Genomic DNA, 19,050 nt, shown 5'->3' with positions numbered 1-19,050 from the left:
GTACTTCCTGCGGATGTCCCCCCTCAAATTACCCCTGGATGAAGCTGGGTGACAAATTCTCATAGCCCACCAAGAATCACATGGCTATTGCTGAATACACAACTACTGTAACCATTGTTCACAGGAAGCATCCAATATTTTTTTAAAAGCTGGTACCAGGTGTTAGTGTGTGTTGTATGCATCACACCACCGAACTGGTGAAGAAATGTAACTCAGGTTGGCTTTTATTTCCTGAAACACTCTCATATCTAGTTTTTTTCTTTCCGTGCTATTGGAAGACAAACCCACGTGACAAATACAACAAACACCCACATCTACAAATGTACACTTATATAACGCGTATGGACACACAAACACACACGCTTGCAGTTCCTCTTTTCTGCCTGACCTTGAGGTTCTGTCCGTCAAAGGGTAGCGAGCCGCTAACCAGCGTGTACAGGATCACCCCCAGGCTCCAGACGTCCACCTCGGGCCCGTCGTACTTTTTTCCTTGGAAGAGCTCTGGGGCAGCGTACGGCGGGGAGCCGCAGAATGTGTCCAGCTTGTTCCCCAGAGTGAACTCATTACTGAAGCCGAAGTCTGCTATCTTGATGTTCATGTCTGCATCCAGCAGCAGGTTCTCAGCCTGCAAACAGACAGACAGGGGTAATGAGGAAATGCAAATGGAAGAGCACGACTGTGTCGAGGCAAAGGAAAAGAAAATTAAAGATTACTGTGCCAAGAAAATAAACTCTAAATACTTCAGATCTGGTCAATGTTAATCATGTGATTTTTCAACATAAGCAGCCTTTTTTACACTTCCTCTCTCTATTGGTACTAAAATACATAAAGTCAAAAAAGTTTTAAAAGGGACCACCGTTTCATCCAGTGTCGCTGTAACAGATATTGTCTAAAGCACATAAATGTGTTTAAATGTCAAACATTCCACATGTCAGAGAGGAGGTTTGTAGAGTAATAGTTTGCAGCCTACGGACTAAGTGATCTGCAGTTTATTCCTGTCTGTGTGTGTGAACATATCCCTATGCCTAAAGTGAGCCAGTGAGCAAGGAGGCTATGGTTGCCTAGCAACAGGTGCACTGTGCTTTTCTCTTGCTCTGCATGCTGCATTTGCGTGTATAAATGTGCACATTAAATTCAACGCCGGCATCATCTCTAAGCTGTGACCGACGAAACACATCAAAAACAAAGGAACACGTTGATGGTCCACTTTGAAACGTTGTCTCTGCTCTGCTGGTTGACCTTCTCCTCCTGTCACATTGCTCAATTTAACAAGGTCACATGGTTTCATCGGAATCATGGAGACCTTCCACTTGCAGAAATGACGTCATTCTTAAAACAGATGCCTGAACACGCCACGTTAAAACTTGCTTTTGACACCGCCAAAAGCAGGACACACTTTGGATGGATATGACAGGAAAAAAACCCAAAACGGACGACTTGACTCTTGATTTCACCTGAGGGTGTGACCACAGGTTTGTGGAACAGGTTAGCAATCTGCTGTCAAAGTATGTTTTGTTTCAATTTAATCCTATAAATATGCTGCTATAACGCCACGTTTTCATGCACAAGTGTAACTCTAGGTTAGTTAGTTGTGTTCTGAGTTAAAAGTCTGGATTGAATGACACAACATGTCGGCAGCAGATTGGTTGAACGCAGTCTGGCCATTCTCACAAGCAGTAGAGATTTTCTAAAAGAAACACATTTAGTATGTGCTGAAAAATGATTTTGAGTGCATCATTTAAAAAATTTTTTATATGTCTGAAAGGTATGACATTTAAAAATGCCACGCTCTTAGCTTTCCAATAAGTTTTCATCAGACATTTTCATGAGCATCAGGGATTGTGGTAGTTTAAAGTATTTATTTAAATTGGGAATGGGAAAATGGGAAATGGGAAAAGGTGTTTCTGTACAAAACGGGGGTGAATTGGTCAAACATCTCAGTATATACAGTAGTGTTATTTGTTTAGCATATTACCCACTGAACTAGTTTTTCTTTTTTTAAAGGTCCCATATTATGCTTTTTTAAATTCATGTCATTCAGCTGTCAGATGTCCAGCTACACTGTATTTGAAACATCTTGCCCCAAAGTGATCCGTGTTCCTCAATATCTTCGATTGGATATTGATAAATCCTCTTCCGCTCTCTAAAGGTCTGTTTTAATGGGGCGTAGCTCTCAGCTCCGTATCGCCACCCTACCCCCCTCTGAGCTGCCCAATCAACACTGCCGTGCCCCGCGCGTTCACGTGCGTTTGTTTACTTGTGCCACTCGAACGCACCTGTATTACAGATCGATCTATCGGCACAGTCTTTTTAACTTTCATTAACTTCGCTGCTACAAATTTCGCAATAATTCTTCTCATGTTTTCCACTCTGTTTTTCATGAAATAACAGTTGATTTTTCTGCGATGAGCGTGGACCTACTTCCTCATGTTCACCAGTCTTTGATGAACACAGACTCGTGGTTCATTGTGTAAACCCGATGAGACCGGCCGGTGAGATAATTACATCCTGCTTCAAAACGGTGATGTGTTGTGATAGTTAGAGCTGTGTTTTCCGAAAATCGTCAAGGACAATAACAGATCATGGATAACAAGGGAGCTAAGCTAACGCAAACTACTGAAACATGGGATTTTACCGGTAAGACCAAGTTTGTCTCCTGAATTCTCTCGCGCGCGAGCACGTGTGTGTGTGTGTGTGTGTGTGTGTGTGTGTGTGTGTGTGTGTGTGTGTGTATGGATACACGCAGCTCTCTGATCACTTAGAAGCTCTAAAGCTGCTTTGATTCACCAAAAAACAGACAATTGTTCTGAATTAGTAATTTAAGTGCAAATGGTTATGTGTTTGCTGTGATGCTGGGGATAGCCTCGGACACACACACACACACACACACCCACACACACACACACACACCCACACACACCTGGCCGCTAACTAATTAGTCAAATACTAGCTGAATTCACAGCTTGTGAGGAACTTTCAGTGTGTAGCTCTGAGCTAGGTCGTTACCACACACCGCTACGTAGCCTGATCACGACCCACACACGCATGCGCGCGCACACACACGGGTTAGGGAGGACCACTATGTACATGTAGAAACCTGAAAAAGTGTGATTTTCATAATAGGACCCCTTTAACCAGTGGAACTAAAGGCAGTGATTGTAACGAACTCGTAAACAGCAAGTTGGACCGACTGAAATAATGCATGTGCTGGATTTCATAATACAACCCACAGATCAAGAGTGATTATTATAATGTGCAGGATGGCATGAATTGCAGTAATGAAAATTACCTCTAGTCAAAAAATCCTGTGTTTCTGAGGCTTGTTCTAAGCAAATGTCAGCAATTTTTTTTACAGTAGAGGAAATACGTTTAAGACCTTGATCCAAGTGTAGAAAAGGTTTATTAAAAAGAAAAAAAGCATCGAGTGGGAAAAACAAGTTTGAGCTTAGAGGTTTATGCAGGGTTACTATAAAAGTAATCAAAATAATGTATCATCTGCCTGCTGGCAAAATAAGAGGATTTACAACCATGAACCAAAAAGATCTAGAAGGATTAGAACTGTGTGTGCGTGTTTTATTTTTTTAAATTTTTGCAGTCTTTTGTAATCGAAAATGTAGAAATATAATTATAACCTTGCTGTTGGATGCACGTATAAAACTGATATTCATCTGTGCAGAAAGAGTATGCAGCACATGTAGTGACTGATGGAGAACTTCAATGGCTATCACTTGAAAAAATTATCAGCGGGCAACAATGCCACAAATATAAATCCTATAAAATATGAAATGCAGGTTCTTCACATACTTCTTACAACCAGGCAGTAGTCACTAATTTTCAATGTAGGCACCCAAAGTTGGAGTCACCTACTCAGGATACCATCACATGAGAAATATGGTCTCCATCTCCTCTTCTGTTCCTGAACAAAGGTATGGAATAATGGTGTGTAATGCTGGTGTTGTGCAGAACATTGTGACGTCTGAGTTAAGTTGACCTTTGACGTTTTAGATAAAAATTTAACTCCAGCAGAAAACAAGAAAAATATATTGTGAGGATTTCAGACGATAGAAATCTGTGTAAAATGACGAAGAGGAAGGATGTACCTGAGCGGGCGCTGCACCACGGCTCGCCTGGTTTAGTATTAATCTATATATAATGATTAACTGACACATTAATACATTTTTCAAGAATTGTCCAAATATAAAAAATCATGGAAGGCCTGTAGAGATTAATTTTGCAACGCTGATTCTGAGTTTGGCATTTCACTCAATATAGTGAGATGCAACAAACAGTAAGTAAAGTCAGAGATGACAGAGCAGATGCATTACGACAAATGTACTGGACAAAAATGTGTCTTCACTACAGTCAAAGATGGATCGCATGGGGGAAAAAGAGCAGTCAAACTTGCTGATTGTTGGAATTCAAGAAAGATCTGAAGGAGCTGATATGATGGTTTGATTCCTAAACTAGTCAGGAGAAAAAGACCTTTCTTGAGCTACCTTGTGCTGAGAAGAGCCACAGGACACGTAACAAGAGAACCAACTTGGTACCAAAGCCACTGCAACCTGTCATAATGAATCACCTGAATTACCAAGATAAAACAAAGCTCCTCTGGCTGACACGTGACAAAATAAGAGTTCCAGTTTTAAAGACATGACAGACTGCCTTCTCCCCAAACTCAATGAGCCAGTTCAGTCCAAACAAACTTTGTTTGTTTTTTTCAATAAACAAAACAATTAAGAAACCAGTAAGCAGGTATGTAATGATCTTTCCTATAACACTATTTGTTGACCATCAGGGAGTCTGGGGTGTTTTCTGCCTATAAGGTCCACTATGGGAAATCAGGGGCTGTACCATTAAGGAAATTGAGTTTTTCCTTATTTTTCAAAGAGTAAACTTTAACAAATGGGGTTAAAGTATTTAGGTTATTGAAGTTCTGAAAGTCGTGGTAAGAACGAGTTTAGACTGAGAAATGAAACAAGAAGTACTGGAGATGAAAAAAGATCTTCTGTTTCACTCCTAAAAAATGGTTGGTGTCATAAAGATGATGTTCTACCAGGGGCATTGAGTAAGTTGTTTTTGTTTTGTTTTTTACATTATTACATACTTTGATTTGTAAGTCTGTGTGGACGGCCATTACCAATGGAGAAAGGGGTGTTAGTATTGGCTAATGTAGTGTATTTTCACTGAGCTTCACAAATTTTATGGTTGAATGAAAGGTAATTTTGTTACAAATACTCTTAAATTATGGAATCAGGTGCGTAGGCATTTTAGGATTCTGAATAAGCATTCTGTTTTTTTTAACCAAATTTAAATGATCCTTATTCCACACAGTCTTGTACAAATGCGGGTTTTAAAACATAGAATGATGTAATTTTTAAAATACACAATCTTTTTTCAGATGGTATCCTTGAATCTTTTTCACAACTTAGAGCAGAATTAAATCTCCCATCTGCATTTTTTTTTGTTTTTTACACTATAGGATTTATATCCAATCCATACCAGTATAAACAATTTGTTTTAACATTACTGAACCTAGAACTATTACTGAATGCTTCCTCATTGAAGAAGAAACTTCTTAGCTAACTTCTGATTTGTTTATATCATCTGTTCATGTAATTTTTGTTGTAATTGTCTTTCTTTGTTTTTGTTCACCCTATAATCACTGTTTGTTTGTTTTTATTGACTTAAACTGTCACTTCAATTCAGTTCAGAAGTGGGAAACAAAGTACTTTATGTGTGCACATGTGTAAGCATGTGTGTTTATGTTGCAGGACCTTTGGAGGGTCACTATATCTACGTATGTTAGTGATCATCTCTGACTACCTTCATGCCAAATCTAGTCCAGAAGATTACTGCATTTAATCATGTGTGTGCTCACCTTGAGGTCTCTATGCACTATACACTTCTGATGGCAATACTGCACTGCTGACACAATCTGCAGAGACAGAAAGAGAAGGAGAAAAGCAGGAGGTGAGAGAGACAGAAAGAGACACGCTGACATGATGGACTGGTTGATCAACAATAGAGCAAAAAGCTCTTCAGCATGATTTGTCAGACTGCAATAATGGGGAAGAAGAAACAATCACTAAAAACATTGAATAAGCGCTAAATTCATTTAATAGTTTGTGGGTTTGCTGGCTTATTTAAGAGGGAAAATGCATGTCGATTAACATTTCTGTAAATGTACCAGGGTTAGCCTAGAGGCTCTTTTAAATCTGTCTCTCAGGACACATGTTACAAAACCACCCAAAACAACAAGGTCAATTTACTGTATATTTACAGTATTTATTATAAATGAACATGCAGGAAAAAAGAGAAAAAGGTAATGTAAACAACCCATAATTTTGGACGCAATGCAGAAATGTTAAGTGCCAATAAAATAATGTAATGAAGAGACTATTAAGATACATGCAAACAAATCAGAATGTTATCGTAAAAAAAAAACATTGTGCCACATTGTACGAATAGAAATGGACAACAAGCATACAAAACAGAAGCACAGATATCAAAAAATGGTTCAAAATGAGTTCAACTCATGTGCAGCATGAACGAAGAATGTGTTTCAAAATATTGATGTTCCTTATTTTCCTAAACAGCCACAGATAAATGAGTTATCTACTGATTCGCTAAGTAATGGTAGCGTACTTAAAGAATAACTGATTGATTAAACACATGCATGTCCCTCAAAGTCAGTCCCACTACTCGTCATTCAACAAACGATACTTTAATTGAACGTTGCAGAGGCTATACACTTTAATGTAAATTTAATATTCTTTTCTGCAGAAGCTTACATGCACACCTAGTCACACATACACACACACACACACACACACACACACACACACACACACACCCCTACCTGTCTGAATTTGGCACGGGCTTCCTTCTCCTTCATCCTACCATGGGCCACCAAGTAATCAAAGACCTCTCCTGGGAGAAGAGATGAAGATGAGGACAAGAGTTTTAGTGTTGGAACTTGATGCCTGCCTCCTAAATCAGCATACTAACTCAATGGGACATTGAGCAAAGTATTGCACTTTAAACACAAAGATGGTAGTCAAATTATGATTTAAAAAAAACAGACACTGACCTCCACTGGCGTACTCCATTACCAGGTATAAAGTCTTCTCTGTCTCTATCACCTCAAAGAGCTTGACTAGAGGAGAGAGAAGAGCAAAGACAATGACATTGAGGTGGATGACACAAAAATAAGAGAGTAACAGAGAAAAGAGGAAGGAATGATAAACCAAAATATAGGTGTTGAGGGGGGAAGAAGATTTGCAAATACAACAACAAGAATAAAGAGATCAGAGGGAAAACACATTAGAGGTTATCGCTTGAACACATAAACCCAACATTTTTTGACTGCAATATGCTAACTCAATTCGGAGTGTGACTCACCTATGTTTGGGTGATTCAACATCTTCATAATCCTCACCTCCCGGAAGAGCTGTGAGGGGAAAAGAATACACACCGCCGTGTCAAATAAACTATCAGAGAAAAGTTGCTGAGAGTACGAGTGTGTGCGGTGCTGCTGCGAGCGTCATTCGTGTACTTGTGCAAATTAAAGACAACTTTTTACAGTTATATTCTTTACAGACTTGCAAGTTCTTGTGCCACTTGCAAAGTATCCAGAATCAACTTTAGTGTTTGGGTATAAACATTCACTTTTTAAAAGCAAGTGGCTTAAATTATTTTAGAATTAAATTAGAAGTCAAAAAAGTATTAACATGGTTGACTAAGGAATACTGATTCATGCAATACGAGCCAGAATTCACACGTCTGGGATAATTTCAGATTGGTATTGATATTGTACTAAGCTGAAAATCAAAATATTGCATACAAAGTACTAATTCAACCACTTGTAACTCAGCACATCTCTTTCTGTGGTGAAGGAGTCAGGGGGTGCTTTTCAGTCCATACGAATGATTTGATCAGATCTCAACGTCAAACTTGATGATATGGAAATATTTAAAGCAGAAGACACATTTTATTATTAATTTTACTATTAAAGCTATAAACACTCCACAGATCAAAAGGGTATTATTCCATTACGAGTATGTAACAACACTTTCTATTAAATGAGCATCTTCCCATTCAAAGAAAGTCTGTGTGACTTTTACAATTAATCATTGGACTTCTCTTTTCAATGCATTAGAATTTTCTTGTCATGGGTTTTGTGTTTGTGCTTTCCACATAATTATGATTCCATGATTAATGGTTGTCGTTTCACGAGTATTTTGTGTCTATGTGTGTGTGTGTATGCCTTTATGATTAGAGTGTGTGCATGGAAGTGGACAGACCCCACCCTGCCACGATCAAAAAGGAGTAATTACAGCTTGTTTCCTATAATTAAAACTCTCGCTGAAAACTAGACCACTTCATAAAGACTGAGAAAGACGGAGCGAAAGAAAGACAGAAAGAGAAAGAGACCAACCTTCTGCAAACTAGAGGAGTTGAGCTGTGTCTTATCAATGATCTTTACAGCCACCTGGAAACAAAAAAGAACATGTTAATTTATCAGTACATTAGTTCATTACACTTGCAGCACTGGGTGGGATACATCTCTCGCAGAAACTTGCACAACATAGCCACATCCCAGGCACAAGCACCCTGTTTTCTTTTTTGGAGACTTCACATGCACAAACAGAACAATGTGATCTCACAGCATTAAGTGATAAACACACAATCCCAGCAGGTGACAGTTGCATAATAGGGCAAGAATGCAAACACAAACTGGGAGCTGAAGCATGGTTCACACTGAATGCAATAATGAGGTCTATAGTTCATCATCAAAGATTGGGAAGAAAGACAACACAACACAGAAAGGAAATGATGGAGGAAATAAAAATAGAGAGGCAGATGGGAGAAATTCTAAGTGAGATAATCAAAAAAATTGATGAAACAAAAAAAGGGAGAACAAAGAAAGACAAAGAAATCATCTTTTAACAAAGAACATTATCTTTTTATGCCCTCTGACTCTCGCTTGTTTTGTGTCCGTGTGTGTGAGCGAGTCACATGGAGTGTTATCAGGGTGTCAGGCAGGGAGCTGTAACACATTGACAGAACAGGCCCACCCCTTTCTCTCTCTGTCTCTCTCTCTCTTCTTATCCCTCTATCCCTCTCTTGAGTTCATTGGCTGGCCTCGCTGCAGACAGCCTTCCCTTAAAGGGACAGACGACCACCTTACATCACATCTGGAATTCACAGTCAGCCCGAGACATTCCGGTTTGTGTATTGAGGCTGATAATGATGATCTAATCTGCAGCAGATGCATCATCTTAGAAGCCATGCAGGCCAGGAACCAGAAAAAACGCACAAAGTATCCCAGCATGAGCTCTATCCAATCCTCACAAAGGCAGATTAACATTTCGGCTTCAGATATGTCTATTCTTTGCTTCCTACAGTTCCTACAGTAGTGTTTGGTGATACAAAATAAGCTGGCTAAAAAAAAAAAAATCTGGTTTCCTCTGGACACATTTCCTGTTGGTTACTTGAGCAAGTCTGATTCACTCTTCAATGGACTTGATCCTCATACAACTACTTTTTTATCCTTAGAGCAGAAAGTCAGTCACTAAGTGGTACTCAAGAAAAGATTAATGTAGTCTGTCTAGAATGAATGCATACCTCTTTCCCGGTCAGGACATGTCGTGCCAGTTTGACCTTTGCGAAGTTGCCTTTACCGATGGTCTTTAGTAACCGATAGTTACCGATGTGTGGCTGATCATCTGATGTGGTCGTGGCAACTGAGTTCCGACATCGTGACATGCTGGAGCGGCCAGACGACTTAGATTCCTGATGAGAGAGACAGTAGGGGGGTTACATCAGCCCTGAAAAACTTTATTTTTATTATCAATGATGAACACTGAGCAGAGAAGTGGCTAACTTAATAAAATAAGTACAGTACTTCCACATAACATCTAATGCTACAACACAAACATTGTAAGCTGACGTCAAGATTAAAGCAGGAATTGCATTGAAAGAATGGATGGATGGCGATTCAATCAGGAGGAGAGAGGATATATTTATATAAACTACATTTGAAGAATAATTCATCCTTGTTTAACAAGTTTTCTTAAAGGAATCTACAAAAATTTAAAACATTTAAAGCAAATCTACAGCTGCTATTGGAAGATGCACTCCTCAAACCCTGGTGGGGGTATTATCAGAGCCGCTGAAGAAACAGAAAAAAGAATAGCAATGACATCAGTAAGCAAATGGAAGCATAACAAACAAAGCTGCATTTTCTGTGTCATAATCATGATTAAACTCCATTTATGTAATTCCAACAAACATTTAAATTATTGTACTTCCTGACAACATGCTCTGTGTGGGAGCGAAAGACATTAAGAGAAGCGTCAAAGTAAATGTGCAGGACCATTTACACAACTTATTTCTTCATCATGGTTAACGCTTCACATGACCGCCAGGCTCAGCCCACATACTTGACAACATTTCTATTTTGGTAAGATCTTCGTATTTGGCTTCAGAAGAATAATTACATCCAACAATCTTCTAGCACTGCTTTCTTGATTATACTTTGTGATTTTCATTTTGGCCCACGAGGTCAGTCGCGTCTAAAGTTATGTTAATGGTCTCTTCTTATGACAGCATGGAGTAAGTCGACTTCAGTTCATCTTACAGACGGTAGGTGTTTAAGTCATTAAGTCATAACTCATACACACCTACAAAAACAAAACAACGTTGCTGTACTGGCAGGTTTGCACTGTTGGAAACTGCTATAGGATTTCAAGGAAGTATCACAGTAATTGAGTGTCTGTGTATGTCTGTGTGTGTACTTGTGTGATCTGAGCGGACAGGTGACGAGGATCAGGGTCAGAGGAGAGGGCAACTGGCTCCAGGGTGACGAGATGCAAACACATGAGCTGCTTCACAGACACCCACGCTCAGATACAAGAATATGCAGTACAGTGCGCCCCTCGTTCCTCGCGGTTAATGCGTTTCAGGAACCACACGCGATTGACGAATTCCGCAAAAGAGCTACAAACTACTTATATTTTAAGGTAATTTAAACGTTTATGAACACTCCACATATTGATATTAAACTACCTTCTTTTACCATTTCCCACATTTATCAACTGATTAAAGAACTTTTGTGTCTCACGGAAGTCACAGATTCACAGAACGGAGCGCACTTCCAGATGCCGTTAGCTAATAGAATGTGCATATGGTTATCACGTGACTGCCTATCAAAAATCTGCACTGTAATGCAGTGCGCAAATGCACACTAATGCAGAAACCCAGACACATACCCTGGATTATGCAGCCAGATAAATCACACACACCTCAGATCTGACACTAGTGACAGAAACAAAATCTGCCGAAATTAACACAGTGGGTGATTTGCACAAACCTCTTTCTCTTGTGTTCTCCATTCAACAGGGAGAACACAATTAAGCCCAACAGGAAGGAGTCATACATTCATCCAATAACTTCTTTGTAGTTTCAACAAACCTGAGGCTCACTCCGAGTTTCAGATTAGCCAGAGAGAATACCTTTATCAGCACCATCCTTGCTCTGTTAGCAGATCTGGGTCCTTAGGAAATAAGTACCTCATTGTGGTTGAGTGTTTCTTTCTCCAGATGGTATGATCTAATGTCTGCAGCCCCCACGTATCATAATGCTGACCATGCAGACCCTCATGTAACTGTAATGGTCCGGATTAAGCTTTAGTCTAAGAAGAGCTGAGACTAAAAACAACTAAAACATGCATTAAAAAACCCTCAACTAATTAGTATTTTTGGATCACGCGGGATAGGCTAGGCTAGCCTAGGCTCATGTGGAGTAGGATGACAATGCATAACTTAATTTCAGTGAGTATTTTCATTACAGATAAGTTATATGCTAAAGACGTTCATAAATTAGTTGATACAAATATTAATCTGTGGATATTCATCAATATGAGAAAAACAGATTTCAATGTTAGAATTGGACGTCATAGCATTTTGCTCAAGTAGCAAGTAGTTTGCTGTCTCACTATTTAGAATAATACTAAAATTATTTATTTTTACTTAAACAATCGTGATGCTACTAGCTGTTGGCCTCGGGTTGACTGAGGAGGAGGAAGAGGCAAGCAAAAGACACAAGCTTAGCATGTCGGATGGCAGTGCGCTCACTAATTTGCAGACCATGTGGGAGAAGGTTTTTAGTCATGCTAGCGCTGCATCCTCTCTTCAATAAATTAAGTTTGCCGTTAGCTGCAGCTGTTACTGTGATGAGTCGGGATTATTCAGGGAAAAATAAAGCACCGCTTCAGAGTGCTGCTTGTTGTGGTCCACGGTGGAGATGGGTCCAGGTTCCTGTCTGACGTTTGAAGCAGAAATTACAGAAGTATATATAAAGGAATTGTCAAGCTGGCTATAAATAAAAACGTCTGAGGGATTCTGGTGGAATGATGAAAATGATCGACACAAAGCAGAAGCTGGCTTCCCGCTAGGGGTGACATCAAAGCCCTTTGATGACTATTATTATTATTATATTAATTTAAAATTTTTTAATTAAAAATATATAATTAACAAGAACCAATTAGGTCACAGACTGCAACATCCCTATATTCAAAATTTTAACCTGACTTACTGGCATAGGTCAAAGATCAAAGCTAGTGCTCTGATCTGCTTTCATAGATCAAAGCAGTAACTTTGATCTACGGTCTTACACTGGCCTTCCCCATATGTACTAGTCTATGCACTAGTCAGGTACTACTTAGAGGGTACACTGACCTACCCTGAAAGTAGGTCAGAGTAAGTTGCGGGATGTTGCAGTCTCTGACTGCCTTGGTTCTAGTTATATTTGTGCTCACCAAGAAGCACCCTGAGACAGTCACAAGGTTTAACTTCTATGGCAGAATTTAGCTATATTATATTATTATATTATATTATATTATATATTAGTTATAGATATATAACTATTAGATTATGATGTACATCTGCAAATCTCACCATTATCTTATTGATAAAAAGGGGTCTTAAGCTCTCATTGTTTCTAGAGTGAGGACTGAAAGCAAAAAAACCAGCTACCCAAGGTTGTGAAAAGTGGAATTAGAAGAGATTACTTTTTCATAGTTCTTGAGCTGTTGGTTAGACAGCTCACCCCGAAATGGTGAGAAGATTCAATGTAATTTTACTGGTTTGTACAAAGTAGTATTGTACAGCAGACTAAAAATGGCACATTTCCTGTGAGTTCTTTCACAAGAATAAATGCTTTACTCTTCCTCCTCTCTCATCTTCTTTCATGGCTGACTATTTTGGTCGTCTGATTCTTCCTTCAATTTTGGGCAGCTGCAGTTTGCTCAACATTCCCTACCCCCCACCAACATATATACACATGGCAAATATCCACCTCTCCTCCCTTCTAGGTTATAATTATAGATGCGGTGGAAGACAATACTGTCTTTACACTTCATGGTTGAAGTGACCTAATTCTGATCTTTTCCTCCCCTGTGATACAGATCATGTATGAATCGTGAACATGGAAGCAGGAGAGAAGCAAACGGAATCTGTTATTCTCAGATCAGAATTGGGCCTCATTCGCACATGGAAATACAGCGCGCGCTCGCATAAATGATTGCGACTCCACCTCATCGCGGATTTTTGGTAAGCAGTCACGTGAAACTGTACGCGCATTCTATTGGCTGACGGCATCCGCAAGTCCACACCGTTCCGTCAGTTTTGGACTTTCGGCAGACACAAAAGTACTTTAAACAGTTGATAACAGTGTGGGAAAAGGTAATACAGATAGAAGGTGGTTTAATATCAGTATGGGGTTGGTTCATAAATGTTTAAATTACTGTAAACAATAATCGCTTGTAGTTCCTGAAACGCATTGACCGCAAAGAATGAGATAGATAGATAGATAGATAGATAGATAGATAGATAGATAGATAGATAGATAGATAGATAGATAGATAGATAGATAGATAGATAGATAGATAGATAGATAGATAGATAGATAGATAGATAACTTTATTAATCCCGGAGGAAATTGTATCGAGGGCGCACTGTAAATCTGATGTGACTCAGATGTTAACATTTGGGCAGATTGGATATTTACTGTCAGTGTCGTTATTCAGAACACTAATTGTCATTCCCTGTCTTCAAATGCAACCTTTTATAAACCTTTAGTAAAGCAAAAGTTTTACCCATCGCTCTGCTTCTCATTATAACTAGTGGAAGTTGAACATCCGTCTCAGTCTAAACATTTATGGGTCAGACTTTTGCAAGCATGGAGAACGCTGCGTTAAGTGTCAAACATTTAAGGGTCACTTTTAAATGTAGACTGATGCAGGCAGTAAAAAAAAAAATCAGATAGACAACAAATTGGAAATGTGTTCAGAAAGTGTAAGTGTCACCATTGTCTGGCTCTCAGGTTACTGATGCTGCTTGTGAATAATAACTTTTAGCTGTTAAAAAGACAGTGCAGCAAGTAATTCACCAACCAAGATTCCAGTATTCTGAAGAAAAGAAATCTATTCCGACATTCTTTGTGGCAGCCTATAGTTGAACACTCAGTTGAATGTATGCCCCCTTAAACTGAGTTTATTAATGTTGTTCACACTAGATGAATGGATCTCTTGTGGGAAGATTAGTTGCAGTAAATTGGAAACACATGGCCCAGTGACGAATAAATGAAACCAGTCACATGACATTGCTGTCAACCTCAGGTGACTGAACCAGCGACAGTAATCAAGTCTGTGTAAAGGATTTTTTTTTTTTACTTTGTCTAGTTCATTCTACAATAGCTGGCTAGCCAAACATCTTATACTGTGTTGGGACTTAACTTATGAACCCATGTGTAGAAGTTTTCAGATTTATCACTCATGTTAATTGAACAAGGCTTTTATTATGTTTGACAGACTTTCATTCTCATTGAAACACAATGGAAACACACCTGGCAGCACAAATACAAAATATATAGGAGTCAGAATTAATCCTAAATTAAGGGAATAATCAGGCTTTAGGAAATAAAATATCCATGGAACATCATTACCTAATTAGGAATTATAAAAGCGAGTTTACTCTGTTGCAGAAACAATAAGATGATTATGAACACGTTTACTAAGAAAGACAATTATTATCAGATCACAATTCATTAAAGTTACAATAAAGAATAACCACCTTGGGGAAATGACTGATTTGGCATTTCTGTCTGTGTGCAGACACTGCAGACACACATCACTGCTGTCACCATCGTCATCAAGAAACTTAAATACGCCAACACTGGCCACACTCAAAATGTCCGAACATCACGTGGCAACAATTTTGTTTTCATGCTTCCTTCCCCTGATGCTTACACACAAGGTTCAAGCACCAGACATTTGCATGAATAAATGAGTACCTGCCTCTACAACTTCTTCCTTATTTAACATGAGGTCAAGCCCTTGATTAGTGGTGTCAATATTTAATCCTCATGAAAATGTTTCCTTCAACCTGGCAGTCGTCGTCAAAAACTCCCTGCAAGCAAACTCTGCATAACAGCTACTGAAGCCTTTTTAAACACGTTTTTTTTTCAATCACTGAGAGACGACTGCAATCAAAATGGAGTGAAATAATGTCACTACGGTTAAAAACTGGAAGCACAGAGAAAAACAATCCAGAACAGCACCCCCCCCCCCTTTTTTTTTCTCTTTTAGAGGCAGAGGTAGGGGCGATTCTAGGGGGGCTTAGCCACTAATGGTGATGTCACATGCATGCAGTACTCTGCAAACATGTTCCCCACGTCAAATCACTAATTGCCCTGAATAACAATTAAACACAAGTACTTCAACATGTAGAGACGGCTCAGTCTGTCAATGAAACCTGTCTAGGACTTCAGAAGTCATGGCCTATGAAGAAAGAAATAACTGTATTCTTGAAATTATGCAAGTTACTTGCCGCTCGTCTGTAGGTTTTCCTTCCCCTTTTTTCGATTACAACACTTAAAAAAACAAAACTTGACAGTTAAAATGATTAAGTTTAAAACGCCTAAAGGTATGAGAGCATTGGAAATAGACAATTCTCTAGAGAAGTGGTCCCCAACCCCCAGACCGGTACTGGTCCATTGGTCATTTGGTACCGGGCCGCACAGTATAAAAAAATAATTTATATTACGTCTGTTTTATTTTCGGAGTCTGAAAGATGTTTTATTTTGAAAAGTGACGTCTTTGTGGAATGATGCACAGATTAATGCATGCGTCTGTCACGCTTGACAGGTCTCAGTCACGTGACAGGTTACCCCTAAATTGAGCGCCCACAACTGTTCCAGTGTTCTGGAATAAAGTCAAGGCAGAATATCTTGAGATCGCCCAAAAAGTATCGAAAACCTTGCTTCCATTTCCAACCTCCCATCTTTGTGGAGCTGGGATTTTCTGCAGTGACCGTAAACAAAACCAAACTGCGGAGTAGATCGGACGTCCGGAACACTTCAGGTGTCATTGTCTCCCGATACCCCTAGATCAGAGGTCCCCATCCACTTATTCTCATTATTGTATTTATTATTATTTCATTGACTTGTTCACCCTTTTATTGGAAATGATCCGTATTTTTCCTACGTTGAAAGCACTAATTGTAAATCACTATATCTCAAAATAAACCTCATCAGTGCAGTCACTTGAATCGACTTTTTAATATAATTATTTCTTACAATTATTTTGTTTACTGATATGTTAATTATCAATTTATGAAAAAAAGGTTGTTTCACTGCGGATGATTTATTATTAGACTACAGCTGTCCTGGCACCATTAACGATTATCAAGCAAATGAAGGCCGGTCCGCCAAGATATTGTCTTAGATGAAACCGGTCCATGGCGCAAAAAAGGTTGGGGACCGCTGGTCTAGAGCACATGTGTCCAACTCAAAGCTCGGGGGCCAAATGTTGCCCACCGCATCACTTTACGTGGCCCGTAAACACATAATAGGCCAGTGTCTAAGAATAAATGGGTCAAAAGTGTGCTTATCCAAAACTTCATTGCCCACAATGCAGTCAATAAGCCCCTTTTATCTTTGACAAAAATATTTTGAACAAAGTCCTAACTTGTGTTTGATGTTACTTTTCATTCATTGGATAGTTCAATCCTTGATTGATGGAGTTCTGTGGGTTTCATAACCTGACAAATTAAAATATTTTTTGTAACGGAGCAACAAACATTTTTTTCTGTGTTACTGTAATGTTTGTAACTTGAATAATTAAATTCTGAGTTGTTCAACATTAATGAGTAGTTACATTTATTTTATATTTATTTTAAATTACACTGAGTTATATTTAGTTCCATTTATAAGTTAAATCTGGCCCTTTGATGACAGCCATTATGCTGATGTGGCCCTTGGTGAAAATGAGTTTGACACCCCTGATCTAGAGCTTTGGTGGATAAACTTTATTTTGAGGTCCACAGTAACCCATCAGCACTCCAACACGATGAAGAGTTAGCAACAACAAACCGCAGGACAAAGTTATGTCTGCTGTGCCTTTCTGTTCCACACACAGGTCATTCTTTTCATCTTGAAAGAAGTCCGACAAATTCTGTTTTATTCCATCAGCGCAGCGACTATGACATTAGCCGCTAGCAGATGAAAGCAATTAGAGAGGACATAAAAACAGGAGCTTTAACAGGACAGGATGTTTGTCACTAAAGCTCCAGCAAAACTCTAAGCACTGCAAAAATTAGCAGCGTACAAATCCCAAAAGTGCAGTGCTGTTAGCTCCTCCGAACTTTATTCTTGGTGAATTGAACTACTTTTGGACAGCGGGTAGAGCAAGAGCCGCTGATGTCTTTGACCATTTTAATGTCTCATTCAATCTCCCCACCTATATACAGTGGTACCACTACTTACGAAATTAATTGGTTCCGGAAGAAATTACGTAAGTAGAGACGCGTTTTCCATGCAAATGCCCTAATCCGTTCCAAACCCACAAAAATTCCGACATGTTTCATAAAGCATAAAAATGCATCATAACATGTAACAAATACATATTACGATTAGATTATTACACAATGAGAGTTGTGCATAACGTAAAAAACAAATGGATTAAAGAATAATAATGTCCGTCATTTACCTTTTAACAGCTGTCCCCATTGTTTTTTGCCCTCTTTGGTTCATGCGCTCCTGCGTCACGATGTCGAACAACAGAGTGAATTCAAGTCCTCCTTTTGAACTTCTCCAACCACCCACACAATGCCTTAAATTCCTTATACTTCGTTTTATTTTAATAACATGACGATTGTAGATGCATTACGGCCATATTCTTTGGTGAGATCAAACGCATCCCTTTCTCATGCTTTCTATGATCTCTTGCTTTGTACGGACAAGAAAACTCTTTTCGTCTTTTCTTTTCTTCGTCACTTTCTTGGGGTCCATAGCGAATATGTACTCACAAAGTTATTATATTTGCGCAAAACTATCAGACTACCTCACAGGTCGAGTGCCGAATGCCGAAGACACTCCATAAACACCTCTAGCTCCACACAGAGGTGGAGTGGCATCACTCTTAGCCAATGGGATGCCAGGAAGATACGTAATAGGTAATAGCCAATGGCAGAGCAGCTATGAGAATGTTGCGTTCAGGAACCTGTGGGAGATTCGGATATCAGCCGATACTGTGTTTTTACATTACGTAAGTCGAAATTTCTGTCGTAAGTAGAGGTAATATTTTCCTGCTGAGAAATTTCGTAAGCAGAGACAATCGTAAGTAGAGGTGTCACTGTATTTGAGTAAGCTTACTTATAAGTCACGATGTCACTAACTCCACCCACTACCTGTCAATCAAGTGCCCAACCGATCACGGCGCCCAACCAATCATGGCGCATCTGCCAGAAAGAATCACGTGAACAATATGGCATAATGCATCTGTTATGTTAGGATAAGAAATAAGTAACATATAACATAATTTTAGAGTGTCATAACTTCCAACAATTTTCATGTTTTTGAGCAGAAAGTCCAAACAGCTGGAACGACACAGAAAACGACAAAAAATTCTGAGTGAAACTAGCTGGCTAGCACGAACAATCTGTCCAGCTATGGTTTCCGTTTGGAATGGGAAAATCGATGTAGTATCCA

The 19,050-nt window shown here is 39.1% G+C and overlaps 1 protein-coding gene across 8 annotated transcripts in view; it reads right to left on the bottom strand.

Moving 5' to 3' along the window:
• mark2b (MAP/microtubule affinity-regulating kinase 2b) overlaps positions 1-19,050 on the bottom strand; it is a 60,131-nt gene that overhangs the window by 24,980 nt on the left and 16,101 nt on the right. For all 8 annotated transcript variants that reach the window (XM_068308340.1, XM_068308333.1, XM_068308334.1 and 5 more), the window contains exons 2-8: positions 9,628-9,795; positions 8,438-8,491; positions 7,402-7,450; positions 7,091-7,156; positions 6,860-6,930; positions 5,879-5,935; positions 389-625 (exon numbers count right to left, since the gene is read on the bottom strand). In XM_068308340.1, coding sequence (XP_068164441.1) covers positions 389-625; positions 5,879-5,935; positions 6,860-6,930; positions 7,091-7,156; positions 7,402-7,450; positions 8,438-8,491; positions 9,628-9,795 — 702 coding nt within the window. The remainder of the gene's footprint in view (positions 1-388; positions 626-5,878; positions 5,936-6,859; positions 6,931-7,090; positions 7,157-7,401; positions 7,451-8,437; positions 8,492-9,627; positions 9,796-19,050) is intronic.

This window comes from Antennarius striatus, chromosome 23 (assembly GCF_040054535.1).
Source record: "Antennarius striatus isolate MH-2024 chromosome 23, ASM4005453v1, whole genome shotgun sequence".
NCBI lineage: Eukaryota > Metazoa > Chordata > Actinopteri > Lophiiformes > Antennariidae > Antennarius > Antennarius striatus.
Note: the sequence above shows the minus strand (reverse complement) of the source record. Positions and strands in the feature narration are given on the sequence as shown.